At 42.2% G+C, this 15,686-nt stretch overlaps 1 protein-coding gene and 1 pseudogene across 1 annotated transcript; both read left to right on the top strand.

Moving 5' to 3' along the window:
* LOC123139105 (putative disease resistance RPP13-like protein 3) overlaps positions 1 to 5,171 on the top strand; it is a 93,972-nt pseudogene extending 88,801 nt beyond the window's left edge.
* Positions 5,172 to 5,662: 491 nt separating this feature from the next.
* On the top strand, positions 5,663 to 14,947 carry LOC123136622 (succinate-semialdehyde dehydrogenase, mitochondrial). Its single transcript, XM_044556049.1, has 20 exons — positions 5,663 to 5,938; positions 6,055 to 6,171; positions 6,578 to 6,677; positions 7,504 to 7,552; positions 7,643 to 7,730; positions 7,825 to 7,935; positions 8,323 to 8,385; positions 8,477 to 8,587; positions 9,116 to 9,181; positions 9,305 to 9,382; positions 10,162 to 10,239; positions 10,865 to 10,931; positions 11,009 to 11,094; positions 13,052 to 13,084; positions 13,170 to 13,202; positions 13,575 to 13,675; positions 13,836 to 13,921; positions 14,238 to 14,344; positions 14,423 to 14,500; positions 14,574 to 14,947. Exons 1-20 carry the CDS (start codon positions 5,843 to 5,845, stop codon positions 14,604 to 14,606), a joined length of 1,581 nt encoding a protein of 526 aa, XP_044411984.1. The 5' UTR covers positions 5,663 to 5,842; the 3' UTR covers positions 14,607 to 14,947.
* The last annotated feature ends 739 nt before the right edge of the window (positions 14,948 to 15,686 follow it).

Below are 15,686 nucleotides of genomic sequence, written 5' to 3'. Positions count from 1 at the left end.
CTGCTTTAGGTCTTTTTCCTTGTTATATTCTTGAAACTCTCTTCCATTCTACTATAGCATGAACCATCTGACCAATGTAGTGTCGTGTTGTCCTCGCCCATGAACGTTTCGGCAACCGTCAGCGTATGGACATCTTGCAGAACATGATCGTCATCATCTTCATGAACTCTTGGTCACCAATGTTGCGAGTGCACGGTGGCCGTTGTTCATGTTGACGAGCGGTGCTCGACCATGTCCCTGAGAGCCAACTTCTGCCAATTCGAAAAATCAACGTGTGCAACTTCTGTCAATCCGAAAAATCTGGATGTGGCAGTTTCTTTCGTGCGGCCATATTCATCAGGGAGACAATCTTACATGCATCTCTACTATCTCTACTATTAAATGCGGATGTGTATGTGGTCATTCGCATGTGGCCATTAATGAAAAAGTATTTTGAAAACCCAGCACCAAATCAGTTTGAAAATTAAACCATTAATGCAATTAATTAACCAAACAGTTAGTATGTATGCAATTCATTAGATCCATTTAAATAATATTTTTTGGCTCTGAATCAATTTGAAAATCAAGTCATTCATGCAATTAATTAATTAGTCACACAGTTAGTTAGACCTTAGATAATTAGAAGTAATGATTTTCTCAATTAGGCAATCAATTAATTAATTAGGCAGATAGTAGTCACACTAAATCAATCACGCAGTCCTAATGCGAAAACAATTTGAAAACCGAACGCCGAATTAAAATTAAGCCATTAGTGCAATTAATTAGCCAGACAATTCATTATGTGTACAATTAAGTAGGTCCACTTAAATATGGATTTTTTTCGCGTTGAATCAATTTGAAAATTGAGTTATTTATGTAATTAATTAAATAAGCAGACAATTAGTTATGCCCGCAGATAATTAGAAGTAGGTTTAATCCCAACTAGAGAGACAATTAATTAAATACGTAGGCAGTTATTCGCATCGAATCAATCACGTAACCACTAATTGAAAAATAATTTGAAACTCGAGTGCCGAATCTATTTGGAAATCATGTCATTAATGTGATTAATGATTCAAATAGTTAATTACTTCTGCCATTAATTATGTCCATCTAAATAAGGATTTTTCTAGTATGTTGAATCAATTTGAAAGGCGAGTAATTAATGCAATTAATTAATTAGACAGGAAGTTAATTAGACATGTAGATAATTAGAAAATGAGATTTTTTAATTAGGTAGGCAATTAATCACGTCGAATCAATTTGAAAGCATTCACGAGCGAGGACGGCCAACAGGTTCTTGCTGGCTTTGGCAACTGTCAGCAGGATCTTAGCGATATGGCCTACCAACGTTGGCCAACATGGACAATGCCACCATGCGCTCAGGACATGGGCTACCAAACGTTCACCAAGATGGATGGTGACCATGCCCTATAGGATGCCCACAACTGACGGTTGCCAAAACATTCACGAGTGAGTGAGGTCGATGGCCGCACGCTCAAGGATGACCAAGTGTTGACTGTCAAGGGCTTCGGCCGCACCTTCTAGGACGAAGGTGGCGACCAAGGAAAACCGGTGACACGCCTCCACTTCAAATATTATCTTATCCCGTAGCAACACAAGGGTATTAGCTAGTAGTGTAAATTGCCAAAATGTTTTTAGCTTTTAAGTTGACCGCAAAATTACGCTGACTATTAATAGGCTACCATAATTTGCATCCTTTATATTAACTAGCAAACATGCCCCTGCATTGCAACGTGAAAAAAATCACCTCTCATACACACACTCGACGACATCAGCAAATCCCTTGAAATCTTTCATGATGTCATACGAGAAACAACAAGATATGTGGTGTTGCGCAAAAATATAAATGTGGGACGATTTTGGAAATGTACCGAAGGTGTGTGTGGTTTACATACAACTCGTATCAGCAGTTTAGTGTACATCATCATATATGGGTTGGTTATTGTTCGTTGGACGAAATGAAGAGGATGGTTATGTGCCTGTTATAATCTTTAGCATATGTTAGCTGGTAGGAAAGAACATACCCTATGATGCCAATAATAGCTTTTGTGAGAGCATCAGACTATGCTATCTAGTAAATTTAAATGGGTAGGAAACCTATACAATAGCCATTTTCAAAATACCCATATAAAGAAAAGTATCAATTAAGGATGCATCCTAAACATAATTTTATGAATGATTAACATGCAAGATAATAACATATTTGAAATATATGCATTTTGTAAGCGATTTTCACATGTAACATGTTACATTTAGAGTTAGATTTGGAAGATATGAATATTTTAAAAAGTAGTTGGATCTGTCAAAAACGGAGAATGTTAAACAGAGAGTAGCTGGGCTTGAGTAGCTGGGCCGAAATTACAACAGTATGCAGCCTATCTGCTAAGCCATGCTTGGGCGAGGTGGCTCTATCCTACGCCAACCAAAATTCAGAGGGAAAAGTGACAAAAAATGGCGGAGAAGTTGGGATCAAACTCAGGTCTTCGTGGTGGAAGCCTGGCGCTCTAGCCACTGGCATAGCAGTGCGCTTGTGAATTTTGAGGAGATAGATTTATATGAACCATCGTGACGACCGGTGACTTAAGAAAAAAATCAAAATGTTTTTTCACTTAGCGGTGACATTGGGTGTAATTTATGTCAACTATAATAGTAATTCTACCATGGACAGGAAGAAGCAATAACCCTTTTATTATTAGGTATAGATTAATAATAGAGGCTCCAAATGTTTGGCAGTTCCCTCCCGCCGATGAACAATAAAATCTACAGCTAGAGAAAATAGATAACGTCTCATGCTTAGTTTTCTCATTATTGTGAGTATGGAAAATGGAATCCTGACACATGCTTAAATTGATTGTAGAGATGATTTTGAGCTACCTTTGGTGGGACGAAATGACCAACTACATAATATGGGGTGTATGCTTATTTTGGAAGAAACTGAGCTCCCGTTGGTGAACTCTGGAACAAGAAAGACTGAGAACCCAATGGTGATCTCTGTGATAGGAAAGAGTGGTGTTGGCAAGAAAAAGCTGGTGAAGGAGATCTACGAGAAGCACTCAACCAAGCGTTATTTTGACGTGAAAGCATGGGTGACCTGTGCACCCAATCTTAGTGCCTTCAACATCATGAAGTTGATCCTTCTGCGTTTGACAGAGGGCCCTGTTACATGCTCTAAAGAAGAGGAACTCCAAGGAAAACTGGAGGCTATGTTGAAAGGTCTTAAGTACTTGTTGGTTATAGATGGGGAAGTTAGCAGTACAGAATGGAACTACCTGTTATCTATCCTCGCAAAGGACAAGGACAATGTCAAGAGCAGAGTAGTGAGAATCACACAGGCAACCGATCTAGAATCACCACCAGACCCCTTTGTAGAAAAAAATATTATGCTTCAGCACTTTAATGAACAAGTCAAAACTCTTGAGTTGTTCCTGGCAACACTGTTCATGGATGAGAAAGAGAAACACATTGGCAATCTGGAGAAGAAGGAAGAGAAGCATCTCGACGGTCTTGAGAAGAAGAAAGAGAAGCACATCTATGATATTGGGAAGAAGAAAGAGAAAAACGACATCGATCTGAAGAAGGAGGAATTCATAAGACGTCGTGCCAAGTTCATCTTTGATGTTACTGGTGGTTTACCATTGGCGATTGTGCTTTTATCTGGCCTTTTGCGGACCAAGGAGTACCCTGGAGAATGGAAGAAGGTGTTCAAGCACCTCAAGAGCAACTTAACTGAACGGAAGCGGTTGGACATCATACTATCCATGTGCTTTGATGACCTTCCACATGACCTCAAGTCTTGCTTCCTCTACTTTTCCGGCTTCCCGGCAAACACGCTCGTCAAGGCACGCTCCTTGGTGTGCATGTGGATGGCGGAAGGGTTCCTGATACCAAAAGAGGGCAAGACAATGGAGAAGGTGGGTGAGCGCTACTTGCATGAGCTGATCCATAGGCGCCTCATGAACCTTCCACCACTGGAGAATGCCGCTCGTGGAGATGAGCGTGTCACCGTCCAAACCAGAGTCCATGACTTCTTGGTGGTCGAGGCGCAAGAGGCGAACTTCATGGAGATCCATAGTGGTGATGATGTACCCACACTGTCCACTGCTCGTCGCCTTTCCCTGCAGAATCATATGGACAAGTATGCTGCTCTAGCTGACCCTTTGCCCAAGTTGCGATCCATCTTGTCCAACTTTGAGAAAGAAGAGCACCAGACCCAGACCAAGGAAGCCATCAAGACCAGTGATGACATACAGAAGCTCTTGAAAAGATCTCGGTTCCTCCGTGGCATCTACCTGGACGGCCTCGAGATAGGCAACAAGTTGCCCTCAGAAATAGGAAAGGTGATGCACCTGCATTACCTTGGCATCACCTCATGCTCCCTCTAGGAGATACCATCTTCGGCTGGGAAGCTCAAGCGTCTACAAACGCTAGATGTTCGAGGCACCAACGTCACCAGACTTCCCCGAGGGTTCTGGAGGATTCCAACACTACGACATGTGTTTGGATCCATCATCTTGCCTAGGCGAGTTGGCAACTTGGAGCATTTGCAAACACTACAGGGTGTAAACCCTGATGATGGTGGTGGTATCTGGGATACAACAACCTTTGCCGGCATGAAGCGCCTTCAGACCTTGTACATTTGGGAACTCCCCGATGAAAATCCCGAGGATGCCTTGAAGGCTATCTACGCAGTCAAGTCCCTCGTGCTCCTAAGTGTCCGAGGCAAGGTAATTTCCTTCGAGTTGTTCACTCGCTCCACATTTACACGCCTTGAGGTAATGATTTTGAATGGGAAGATCCCACCATCGGAGGAGAGTGCCCGGTTAAACTTCCCAAGCCTGACAAGGTTGTCCCTGAAGAATACCATGGTGTCGCAAAACTTCATCAACAAACTTAGTGAGGAGCTGCCTCTTCTTGCCTCTCTAGCTCTACTCCCCGAGTCATATGAGGAGGAACGTCTTGCCTTCATTTCTGGGTTTCATAGTCTCAAGGAACTGAATCTAGACGTGGGCGTGAAGAAATTTGTGATAGCAGATGAATCATGTCATTGCCTACTGAAATTGGATATTTCCATGTGCTGCGATTTTCATCTCATCGCCCGACGCGAGATTGAGGAAATAATCAGCGTTCAAGATAAATATCTCTATACTAGAATGAAAGAAACCAAGTAACGTGTCGTTTTCTGAAGATCATCCAAGCTCCTACCGAGGATCAACCATGTGAAGTTCATACCATGTGCGGTATCCACATAACACAATACATATAGTTTTTATTCATGTGTGATGCATATAAGCTTTCAGAGTATTACTTTGCGTCTATTCGATTTGTTAAGAACACTTGTCTCTATAAATATGCGTGTGTGCACCCGAGAGGCCGAGAGAGAGATGATTGTTGTTTGGCCCATATCTCAGGCCACCATTTCAAACATGTATTGACTATGTAAAATAAAGTGGCAGAAACTGCTTGCTAATGCCCAAGTTATTAATAAATTGATTGGGCATGTTCAGTCGAAATGGATTTCCTTGCTTGTCTACATGGCGCTGCATAGAATGTTTTTTTGTTGTTGTTGAGAAAAGCATAGAACGTTTTCTATACGAGGGCAAAAAGGGGAAGTGCATTCTTTGTGCCATGATCTGGGGCGACCTGGCCGTCCGTGCGGCCCGCGAATATTTGCCGACGTCGGGGAGGGAGGTTGCGAGGTCGCCATCGCACAACGTTCAAAATTTCCCACATCCGCACCAGCTCAGCACTCAGCAGGCCACGTGTAAAGCGCTCCTGTGAATAAGACACAGAGACCCGGCCACACCAGGTGCAGGTGTTGGTCACTCGTCGCTTCCTTCAGATGGCGATGGCGATGCGACGCGCGGCGGCGCTCGGCGCCCGCCACATCCTGGCCGCCTCCGCCTCCGCCTCCTCCCGCGTCGCCAGCCGCCGCCACGTACGCCCTCTTTGCCCCCACCCCACTCGCCTGCGCTCCTTCATACCCCTCGCGCCCCCCCGGCGGCGGTGCTCGGTGGGTCGTGTTCTTCTGTTAATTGCTGGGTGGGTGCGCAGATGGGCAGCGTGGACGCGGGCGCGGCGGTGGATAAGATCCGGGCGGCGGGGCTGCTCAGGACGCGCGGCCTTATCGGCGGCCAGTGGGTGGACGCCTACGACGGGAAGACCACCGAGGTACTGTCCCTCCCTCCATCCGTCTCACCGTAGCGGTGCCTTCGCGATGCCTGTGGATCGGCGCGGTTCGGATAGCGTTCGATTTCGAGGGGAAATCAGGGATTATTGCGGTGTTGCAGTTGCTACTTAATGGAACGCGTGGGAGTTGAAAGTTTTGTGCCGAATTTGGGACCAACTACCGTACGCCTTGATAACCATGAAAATAGAGGCGGAACTTAGCTGGCATTGAGCCTTTTGAGTTTGCTGTTTAGGTTGTTTCTGTAAATTGTGCTGGACAGTATGAGAATCAATGAAATGTTGCTACTGCAACTCTACTCACTTTTTATATCTCAATTCTCTAATATATGCTAGGTTGCTAATGTTGATTGTCAATCTTTATCACTGGAAGAACTTCTTTTTCTTGTAGGTGCAAAATCCAGCAACTGGCGAGGTCCTAGCAAATGTGGCCTGCATGGGCAACAGAGAAACAGCTGATGCAATAACTTCTGCTAACACTACATTTTATAGTATGTCAAACACATTATTGTATTCGCTTTTAATGCTTGAACACTGACCAATTAATGTTTTGTAAGTGCCATAGTTAAACTGTTTTGACATGCTTATAATATTGATAATATATGCAAATTAAATTGCTTCTGTGTCTGCGGAAGATCAGCATTGGAACACCATGAATCAAGTGAACCCTTGCTCAGATGTCACTTACGTCTCCACAATCAACTAATATCTTCTGTGTATCAGGAAATGCTTTCATTCTGGCCTAGTTGTTTATTGCCATATATAATAATTTAATAAATAAAAATCAGAACTACTATACTGTCTCCATATTAGGTGAATGTGTGATGGTTGTTTTGTTTCTGGTAGAACAGAGGAGTTGTACTTCGTAGTAGACAGAGTACATCTTGTAGACTCCCAAAATCCTCTAGTTTTTTAGTACAAGCTCTGAAAGGCAGAAAGAGAATACATGATCAGCACTTAGGCAAAGAAAATTAGGGGAGACAGATTGGTCTCTAAAAGCTTATTTGGCTAAAGCATTGGCAACTTTGTTGTCTCGGAAATGCTTGTTTAAAAAATATCTAATGCATGCCCTCTTTTGATGCAAACCTTATCTAAATCAAGTTTAATTATGATTTTCAATACCTAGTAGGATACTCATCTTCACCTCATAACAAAAATAAGAGTCCTGCATGGAATTGTGCGTTTGCTGTTGTTGTTTCCCTTTGCTAAATATTTGTATGCCTAAGAATGTTTTTCTTTGCATATTTCATTATAGTTGCTTTTCCATTTACCACTTGTAATTTTCTTTGTTTGTTTATTACCCTTTCGTTTTTGTAGCTTGGAGCAAACTCACTGCAAGTGAAAGGAGCAAGGCACTAAGAAAATGGTAGTTTGTATGGATTGAAGTGTTAATAATAGCATGAATTTCTTGTAGTATTACCTGGATATTTCTTCTCACTGTGTATATTCCACAAAGGCATGACCTACTTATGTCACACAAGGAAGAACTTGCACTTCTTATGACACTGGAACAGGGGAAGCCTATGAAAGAAGCCCTTGGGGAGGTACTTGCTGAAATCATGCACTGACAATAGTTTGTTGGAGCTTGTCATTATCTATGGTTATGGTAGGCTAATTTGTTGCTAATCATATATTCAGGTGAACTATGGTGCAAGTTTCATAGAATTTTTTGCTGAGGAAGCAAAGCGTGTGTATGGTGATATTATTCCCCCTACTCTAGCTGACCGCAGACTATTGGTTCTGAAGCAGGTAATATGCTAATACCCTCTAAACATTTATTATGCCTGTTCCTTCTGGTAGTCACTTCTCCTTTCATTACCACATTACGTTTATACTCCCTCCGCCCCGAATTACTTGTCACAGAAATGGATGTATCTAGACGTATTTTTAGTTTTAGATACATTCATTTCTATCAATTTCTGCGACAAGTAATTCGGGACGGAGGGAGTATTACATTATTTCATCATCACACTGTACACTTCTCACCTTTCATTTCATCAAGCAAAATGTCATGTTAGGTACTGACATCCTCTTGGAATGCTACTCTAGTTTCTCAGTTCATTTTCTTGTACTAGTACAGTAAACCTGTGCTTTTATTTTTCTAATATTAGTTTTTTACTATGGATATTTTTGCAGCCTATTGGGGTAGTTGGAGCTATTACACCATGGAATTTTCCTTTAGCAATGATAACCAGAAAGGTCTCAAGCAAAACACACTTCTCCATTGGTTAAAATGTCCAAAAGAAAATCAGCTATGTTCGTGCATTTTCTTATATATGCCTCCCCGCAGGTTGGACCAGCATTGGCTTGTGGATGCACTGTTGTTGTCAAGCCATCAGAGTTCACACCTCTGACAGCATTAGCTGCAGCAGACCTTGCTCTTCAAGCTGGAATACCAGCTGTAATTCTCTCAAGTTCTCTATTATTCCAGTATTATTTGTGCACAAGTGTATTTATTCTGTTTCCATCTGTACTTGTCGAAGATCATGTTTCAAAATGGACTACTAAATTTCTGTAACGAAATTTTCATATTCATGGTATGGGTACAGTTACCGAGAAAATTCTGTTACTCCCTCCGATCCATATTACTTGTCACTCAAATGGATGTATCTAGCACTGAAATACGACTAGATACATCCGTTTCAGCGAATATGGATTGGAGGGAGTACTAGATTTCTGGTATGCCTTACTCGTTTTGAGAAGTAAACGATTTAAACTAGTCATAACTGCAATCCTGCAAAAGTCACTAGGGGAAAGACCAGGTTTTGGGTATTATTGGAACAAATCATAGTATTTTCCCATCTTTTACTTGCACCTGCCAAGTTGTTTCATTGTTAACAGAAGGTTTTATTCATCACAGTTATTCTTTCATCATCTATTTCTGTGAGTCTATTCATGACATCTGTTTCAATCATATTTCTTCATCTAGGGTGCACTAAATGTTGTGATGGGTAATGCTCCTGAGATAGGTGGTGAACTAATGCAGAGCACACAGGTTTTATTTCCTTCCCTTTCTTTCAGTATTAATTATCTAGTATGTTTTCTTGCAAGTATTTTTTTAGATATGCTAAATCATATAAATTGTGGTGTACATGATCACATGTTTTCCTCTCTATAGGTCAGAAAGATTACGTTCACGGGTTCAACAGCTGTTGGCAAAAAACTGATGGCTGGATCAGCAAACACTGTGAAAAAGGTATGTACTGAGAAACTACTTCAGGAGAAATTACTGTACCTCTGAAGTTTAAAGTTCTTGTGCATCTTTAGAGCTTTCTCCTCCCAAGAACACATCCAATAGCTGCAACTTGCTGTGTTGATTTCGTTTGGTGACTTATTGCAATAACTAACCTTGTTTCAGATGAACATGTAAGATATCTGTGCAGAAGGGCTCAGCAAACCAGGAGTAGCTCGCTGCTTCTTGTCACACTAGCCCTTGTCTAATTTTCATAAAAATGTGTCTGTCTGGTTTAGGCCCTAGATACCATACTGCATGCACTTCAGCCCACAATGTCTATATATCCCAGTATTAGATATGCCCCAAACATCAATCTAGAAAGTCTCAGACCTTACCAATAAATGATCCAAAAACCACCCGATCTCTGGAACCACCCTGGTTGTGGTTTTCTGGCCCTGTGCCACTTTCAAAACTTGCTATTCGGTCAGTTCAGACTTCAGCGTTGATAGCATTTTTTTCTTTAGGGTGTCGGATATAGATTTGTCACCTTTTTATTTAAGCACCGTAACTACTTGCTGGCTAGTAATACCATTATATGTTAATAATTGCTTTGCCATTTTGACTTAATTTTCCAGTGGAATTTTGGTCGGGATATATGCAGTATTGTTAGTTAGCAAGATCTTTTCACTGTGCGGTTAACTTCCTTTATTTTAGTTGGAATGTTTCTGCAAAAGCTTTTATTGTTTCATTTCAGTGTGATATCATCAATGTTGATATTTGCAAGAATAATTCTCATGTAGGTTTCTTTGGAGCTCGGTGGGAATGCGCCTTGCATTGTTTTCGATGATGCAGATATTGATGTTGCCGTTAAAGGCAGTGTAAGTAAAAAATTACTTTTCCTCACTTCCACAACTATTTTCTGGTCTTGTATTTCCACTAACATACATACCAAAAAGATCATGATTAGCTCTCTAGGCGGAGATGAACATCATAATAGATATGATGAATTTGTGCTTTATGTCTAAGACTTACATGAATTGGCTAATTGACTATTGGGGCCTGTTTCGTGGTTTTAAAGAACGATCTTGAAAATGCTCAGTTTTCTTAGGTCAATGCATGCATATGTATGTCCCTTGACTTCCTTTTTTTTCCCTGAGCTGCAACTGAGAAACATAACGTGGGCTAAACACATGTCGCTTTCCTCACTCTTTCCCAACATATATTATGCTAGAAATTCATTGTTGGGTTGGTATCCAGGTAATGCAGCTGCCTTCCAGGGAATGCGCATATCCCTGTTACTTCTCTAGAGGATAACATCACAATATGGCAAAAAAAACATGATAATGGCTGAATCAGCTAATGAAGTTCATTTCATATGTATCACTTTCTCTTACTAACATATTTTACACTTTCCCACTTCAGCTAACAGGCTATTAAAATGTGTAAATTCTATCATTTTGATCATAATATGATGCATATTTGACCTACTCCATTCTTATTTAGCTTGCTGCCAAGTTTCGGAACAGCGGACAGACGTGTGTATGTGCAAACAGGATATTGGTGCAAGAAGGTATACTGATCATTTATGTCATATATATGTTATTGGTGCCTCTTTTGTTCTGTTAAGAATGCAAGTTGCATCTGTAGGTATCTACGAAAAATTCGCAAGTGCATTTGTCAAGGCTGTTCAGAGTTTGCAAGTCGGTAATGGGCTAGAAGAGAGTACATCACAGGTATATAAAGTGTTTAATCCCCCTCTGTTATATATTGAGCTACAAAATTTGAACTATGTCTTTCTTGTGTTAGTTGCTTGGACAATGTTTTCTCACGCTGTATGAGTTATAAGAATACCTAATCTGGCAGTACTTGGGGTCTCTTTGGATTGAAGGATTTTCATAGGAATTCTGTAGGATGTCAGTCAATAGGATTTTTCTCATGAAGTCCCTCCGGATCAAATGAATGAGACCACCAAATTTGTAAGGCTTGTTTTTATACGCTCCAATTACATCTGATATCTAGCAAGAGGTTAGACCACACGGAAAATTACTTAGTGTCTTGCATCAACCTTCTCTCTCTCTCTCTCTCTCTCTCTCTCCAAATTCCTACAATTTTTTTGTGGAGCACCCCAAGAGCCACTTTTCCAGATTCATATGTTTTTGTTTCCTGAGCCGAAACCACCAACTATTGAGGTTAATTTTGCGCAGAACCCCTACTCTACAAGCTTATTGTACGAAACACCACCTATTAGTGTAATCTGTTGCAGGTAGCTAATCCATCGTTTGGCTCTGTTGACATGATCCTGTTGGTCCCGCTTATAAGTGCACACATGAAAAAAACCCGGGTAGGACGACAGGTTTTGGAGATATTTGCAGTTTTAGTTGGCTCATTCAAAAGTTTGGTTCAGACAACATTTCAAAAAAATGCTAAAAAATCAGTAAATTATAATTGTATTCACTACTTATGTGGGATATTTCAGCTCATTTGGACCACATGTTTGAATTCGATCAGCATCTGGACACTTGGGCCCCGTTCGGATCTCCTCCAAGATCCAGCTTCCTGAGAAGCGAGCGAGAAGCGACCCGAACGGTTCAGCTTCGAGAATCCAGCTCCTGGAGAACGAGCGGCCTGCAGTGCAATTTTGTGGAGCAGCTCTGGCCCAGCTTCGCAAAAATGAGAAGCAAGAGTTGCTGGAAATTACGTATGATTACCCTCGCGAAGTTCCACGTTCAGCTTCCTCGAACCGTTTTTCTCGCTAAAGCCTGACCTGACGAGAGCAAGCTCAGCAAGACAGACGCGAGCCTCTGCTCCCGCAACCCTAGCTGCGGCGTCGCCAGTCCGCCGCCGCGAGTCTTCCGCCACCGCCCCTCGCTTCTCGGCCTCGTCCTGCAGGTTGCTGCCCGCAGTCAAATTCCGCATCTGCAGCCACTCCCTCCATTGGTCGCCGCCGGCAGCCGGACGACCTGCTCCGTCCAGCCTGCAACAAGATCCACGGAGCACATACGTGCACCCATTTTCAGCCCTACTCTTCCAAGTGCATTGGCCCAACCCTTGGCTGAACAGGCTAAGCCCATTTCATGGGCTGTGCACGTGAGCAGCTGCTCACGTCAGCCAAACGCGAGGCTGCTCCAGCGAGAAGCTGGAAGCCAACTAATCGAGAAGCTAGAGAGATCCGAACGGGGCCTTAGTTAAGAGAGAAATCACTCCATAATTAAGTCTAGCTATGTCCAGTCTAACATTGTAAAAATCATGAAGCATGGAAAGCGAGTCCTCACTAATCGAATCCAAGAAATGCTGATAAAAATCGAACAAAGCCACTTCATCAACATGGGCCCGTGGCTGTCTTCCTGAAGGTTCTCTTGGGTTCCGTAAGTTGTGGGTACAACCCTCTTGAATCGGTCAACAAGGTCTGCCTGCCAGTCATCAGTTGCATCAGGCAGCATGACGGCTTACCCTGGGAGATATTTGCTGTTTTAGTTGACTCAATTCAAAACCTGACGGATGCCACAAGCCATGAGATCTCAATCCTACGTGTTTTTTATTCCTTAATTTATAGAATTCTGTCTTCCAAAGAGACCCTTATGAATTATGATTGGACTTCGTGCTGCATCATAATGGATAATGCTCGTGATCTGCTATGTTATTTTCTTTTTGGTACCTCATGTCAGGTTTTACAGTTTCTTTCACATGCAGGGTCCTCTAATCAATGAAGCTGCTGTTGAAAAGGTTCATATTTTGCACTTGGAGTAATTCTGAATTATTTTATGTAGCGATCCTTACATGTTTTATTTTCTTGTTTGTTCTCTTGTAGGTAGAGAAGTTTGTAGGTGATGCTACTTCAAAGGTAATCTCAAATGACAGTAACGGCGTACATTTTCTCTATTAGAATTAGATGTTAGGTTCCGAACTATGGCTAGACCATTTCCTGGCCCCAGCTGGATTGTTGGTAACATTTCCTAAAAGGTGAATCAGAAAGTTAAGTGGTTGAGGAACCACAGTTTTCCTGAATCTTGACTCTGGTTCATCCCACCTAACTGTAAATTAACTGGTTGAGGAACCACAGTTTTCCTGAATCTTGACTCTGGTTCATCACCCACACACTAAAAAGAGAATTCTATACCAAGATGCTTGTCTGATGATTCTATACCAAATCTCCGACATAACCTGCAACTGCATGTAAACTGTAAGTTATCTCCTTATCTCGGTCCTTTTGTAGGGAGCCAACATCATGCTTGGTGGTAAAAGGCACAGCCTTGGGATGAGCTTTTATGAGCCAACTGTGGTAGGGAATGTAAGCAATGATATGCTTCTTTTCAGGTAAAGTTTGAATTTCTACATCATTTCCATCTTGTTTCAGTTCATAGATCTTTTATGTGCAGAAACCATGAAATTGGTGGTCCAGTCCTTTGCAAATTTATAATTATCTTCAGATTTTGAATTCTTAATGATGTAACAAGGCCAATACATTTTGCTTCAGGGAAGAAGTTTTTGGTCCAGTTGCACCACTTATACCATTCAAAACCGAGGAGGAAGCAATCCATTTAGCAAACGACACCAATGCAGGTCCATTATCTGGCCCAAGTTTGCTTGTAACGTTTTAGGATTCCCTTTCTGTAGACTTCCATATATGTCAAGCCCTTAACAAGAAACCTGCAGTGAAACATAATGGATGGGGTATGTCGCAGTCAGAAAACGTTGGTAGAGAATGATACAACATTGACATATTCTAGATAGTGGTAACTATAATCTGCGATGTCTGAATTCTTTGTGTTAAGTATATACCCATCTTAAGTATATACCATTTCAGTGATTCCATAGTCTTGGCTTAAGGCTAATTTTGTGAAAACATGTTGTAAACTCATTATCCACGATGCTGCAGGCTTAGCCGCATACATGTTTACAAAGAGCATTGCGCGGTCATGGCGTGTTTCTGAAGCTCTTGAATACGGGCTTGTCGGTGTGAACGAGGGATTGATTTCAACAGAGGTAATAGAACGCCAAATCGAATTACTTATTCTCCTGCGTTGGGCCTACAATGTAAGATGTATTTCACATAATTTCCAGGTAGCGCCATTCGGTGGGGTTAAGCAGTCTGGGCTTGGGCGAGAAGGATCAAAATACGGCATGGACGACTACCTGGAGGTTGGTACATGCGACTCTCTTAACTGTTTCCCGACGTGTTACTCGTTTCTCATTTGCTTGACCGCGGTTGCAGATTAAGTATGTATGCATGGGCAACCTGGGTTGATGCTTGAGTTTGGCCTTCGCTTCCACCTGAATGGAGAAGAAGGATCGAGAACCTACTGGGGCCAGGTGCGCTGATAAGCGTGGATAGCTCAGCAGGCGTAAGGTGTAAGATGGAACGAAGAGGGAGGACAGTTTTAGAAGCTTGGAATAAAGAGAGTAAGCCGTGTCCCCGAATAAAAGCTGCAAGTCCGAGTGAAGAGTGAGGGCAGTTTAGAAGCTTGGAATAAAGAGAGTAGGCCGTGTCCGAATAAATGGGTTGTAATGAGTTGTAAATGAATGAAACGTGAAGCACGGCTTCGTCTCTGAACTTTGGTACAGTACTAATAATCACCACGTTGTTCACTTGGTGCAGAGAGCAGATCCTCTAAACCGGTATAGCGATGCTGCATTCTGTGTTTCAGGCGACTGTTGCTCCTGCATGTCAGTTGTACCTGCGTCACCAAAGCGTCACAGATCATGAGTAACCAATATCCTGCAAGCAGCAGTGGGTCTACATGACAGTTTAACCATCGATGCCTTCAATTGTGGTGTTTGAAATAAAAACTATTCTGTACCATGAATACGTAACTTGAAAGGCTGCGTAACAATTTGGCATTGTCAATGTTAAAACTGGTGGTCGAACCTGAAATGCTTGACCGGCGTAGGTTATTAAACAACACGTGTGTTAGTTGTATAAGACGGAGTGAGTAGTGACCATATTGTCAAGTTCGGACTTCGGAGTAGGAGTACTTGTAAACGCTTGTTGGCAAGCAGGAATTTCGCAGAAACCACTCCCACATGCCGCATGAGCCGACGAGATCTCTCACATTCTGAACAAACAAAAGGACACCTAATACGAAAAGCTGAGAAGATCTGGCTGGTATCTCCTCTTTCCCTCTTACCGAGGTAGCAGCAGCTAGATCGAGCGATGAGTGCAGACCCTGGGCAGGCGGTAAGAGTGAATGGGGCCAGCAGCAGCACGAGCCAACCAACCATACGTCCCCGTATGGTATACTAGTACGCTGCTACTCCTACCTACTACTTGCACAGTACAGTATACCTCGATCTGCTTCAGCAGCAACAGGTGGAGGTAGAGGGAATA

This window comes from Triticum aestivum, chromosome 6B (genome assembly GCF_018294505.1).
Source record: "Triticum aestivum cultivar Chinese Spring chromosome 6B, IWGSC CS RefSeq v2.1, whole genome shotgun sequence".
Lineage (NCBI taxonomy): Eukaryota > Viridiplantae > Streptophyta > Magnoliopsida > Poales > Poaceae > Triticum > Triticum aestivum.
This window is presented reverse-complemented; position numbering and strand designations above follow the sequence as displayed.

Excerpts from the sequence above, each read along its gene's own strand:
- LOC123136622 (XM_044556049.1), top strand. The coding sequence starts at position 5,843 with ATGGCGATGGCGATGCGACGCGCGGCGGCGCTCGGCGCCCGCCACATC. Across the intron at positions 7,731-7,824 it reads TGAAAGAAGCCCTTGGGGAG|GTGAACTATGGTGCAAGTTT; the intron begins GTACTTGCTGAA and ends TCATATATTCAG. Across the intron at positions 13,922-14,237 it reads AGCAAACGACACCAATGCAG|GCTTAGCCGCATACATGTTT; the intron begins GTCCATTATCTG and ends ACGATGCTGCAG.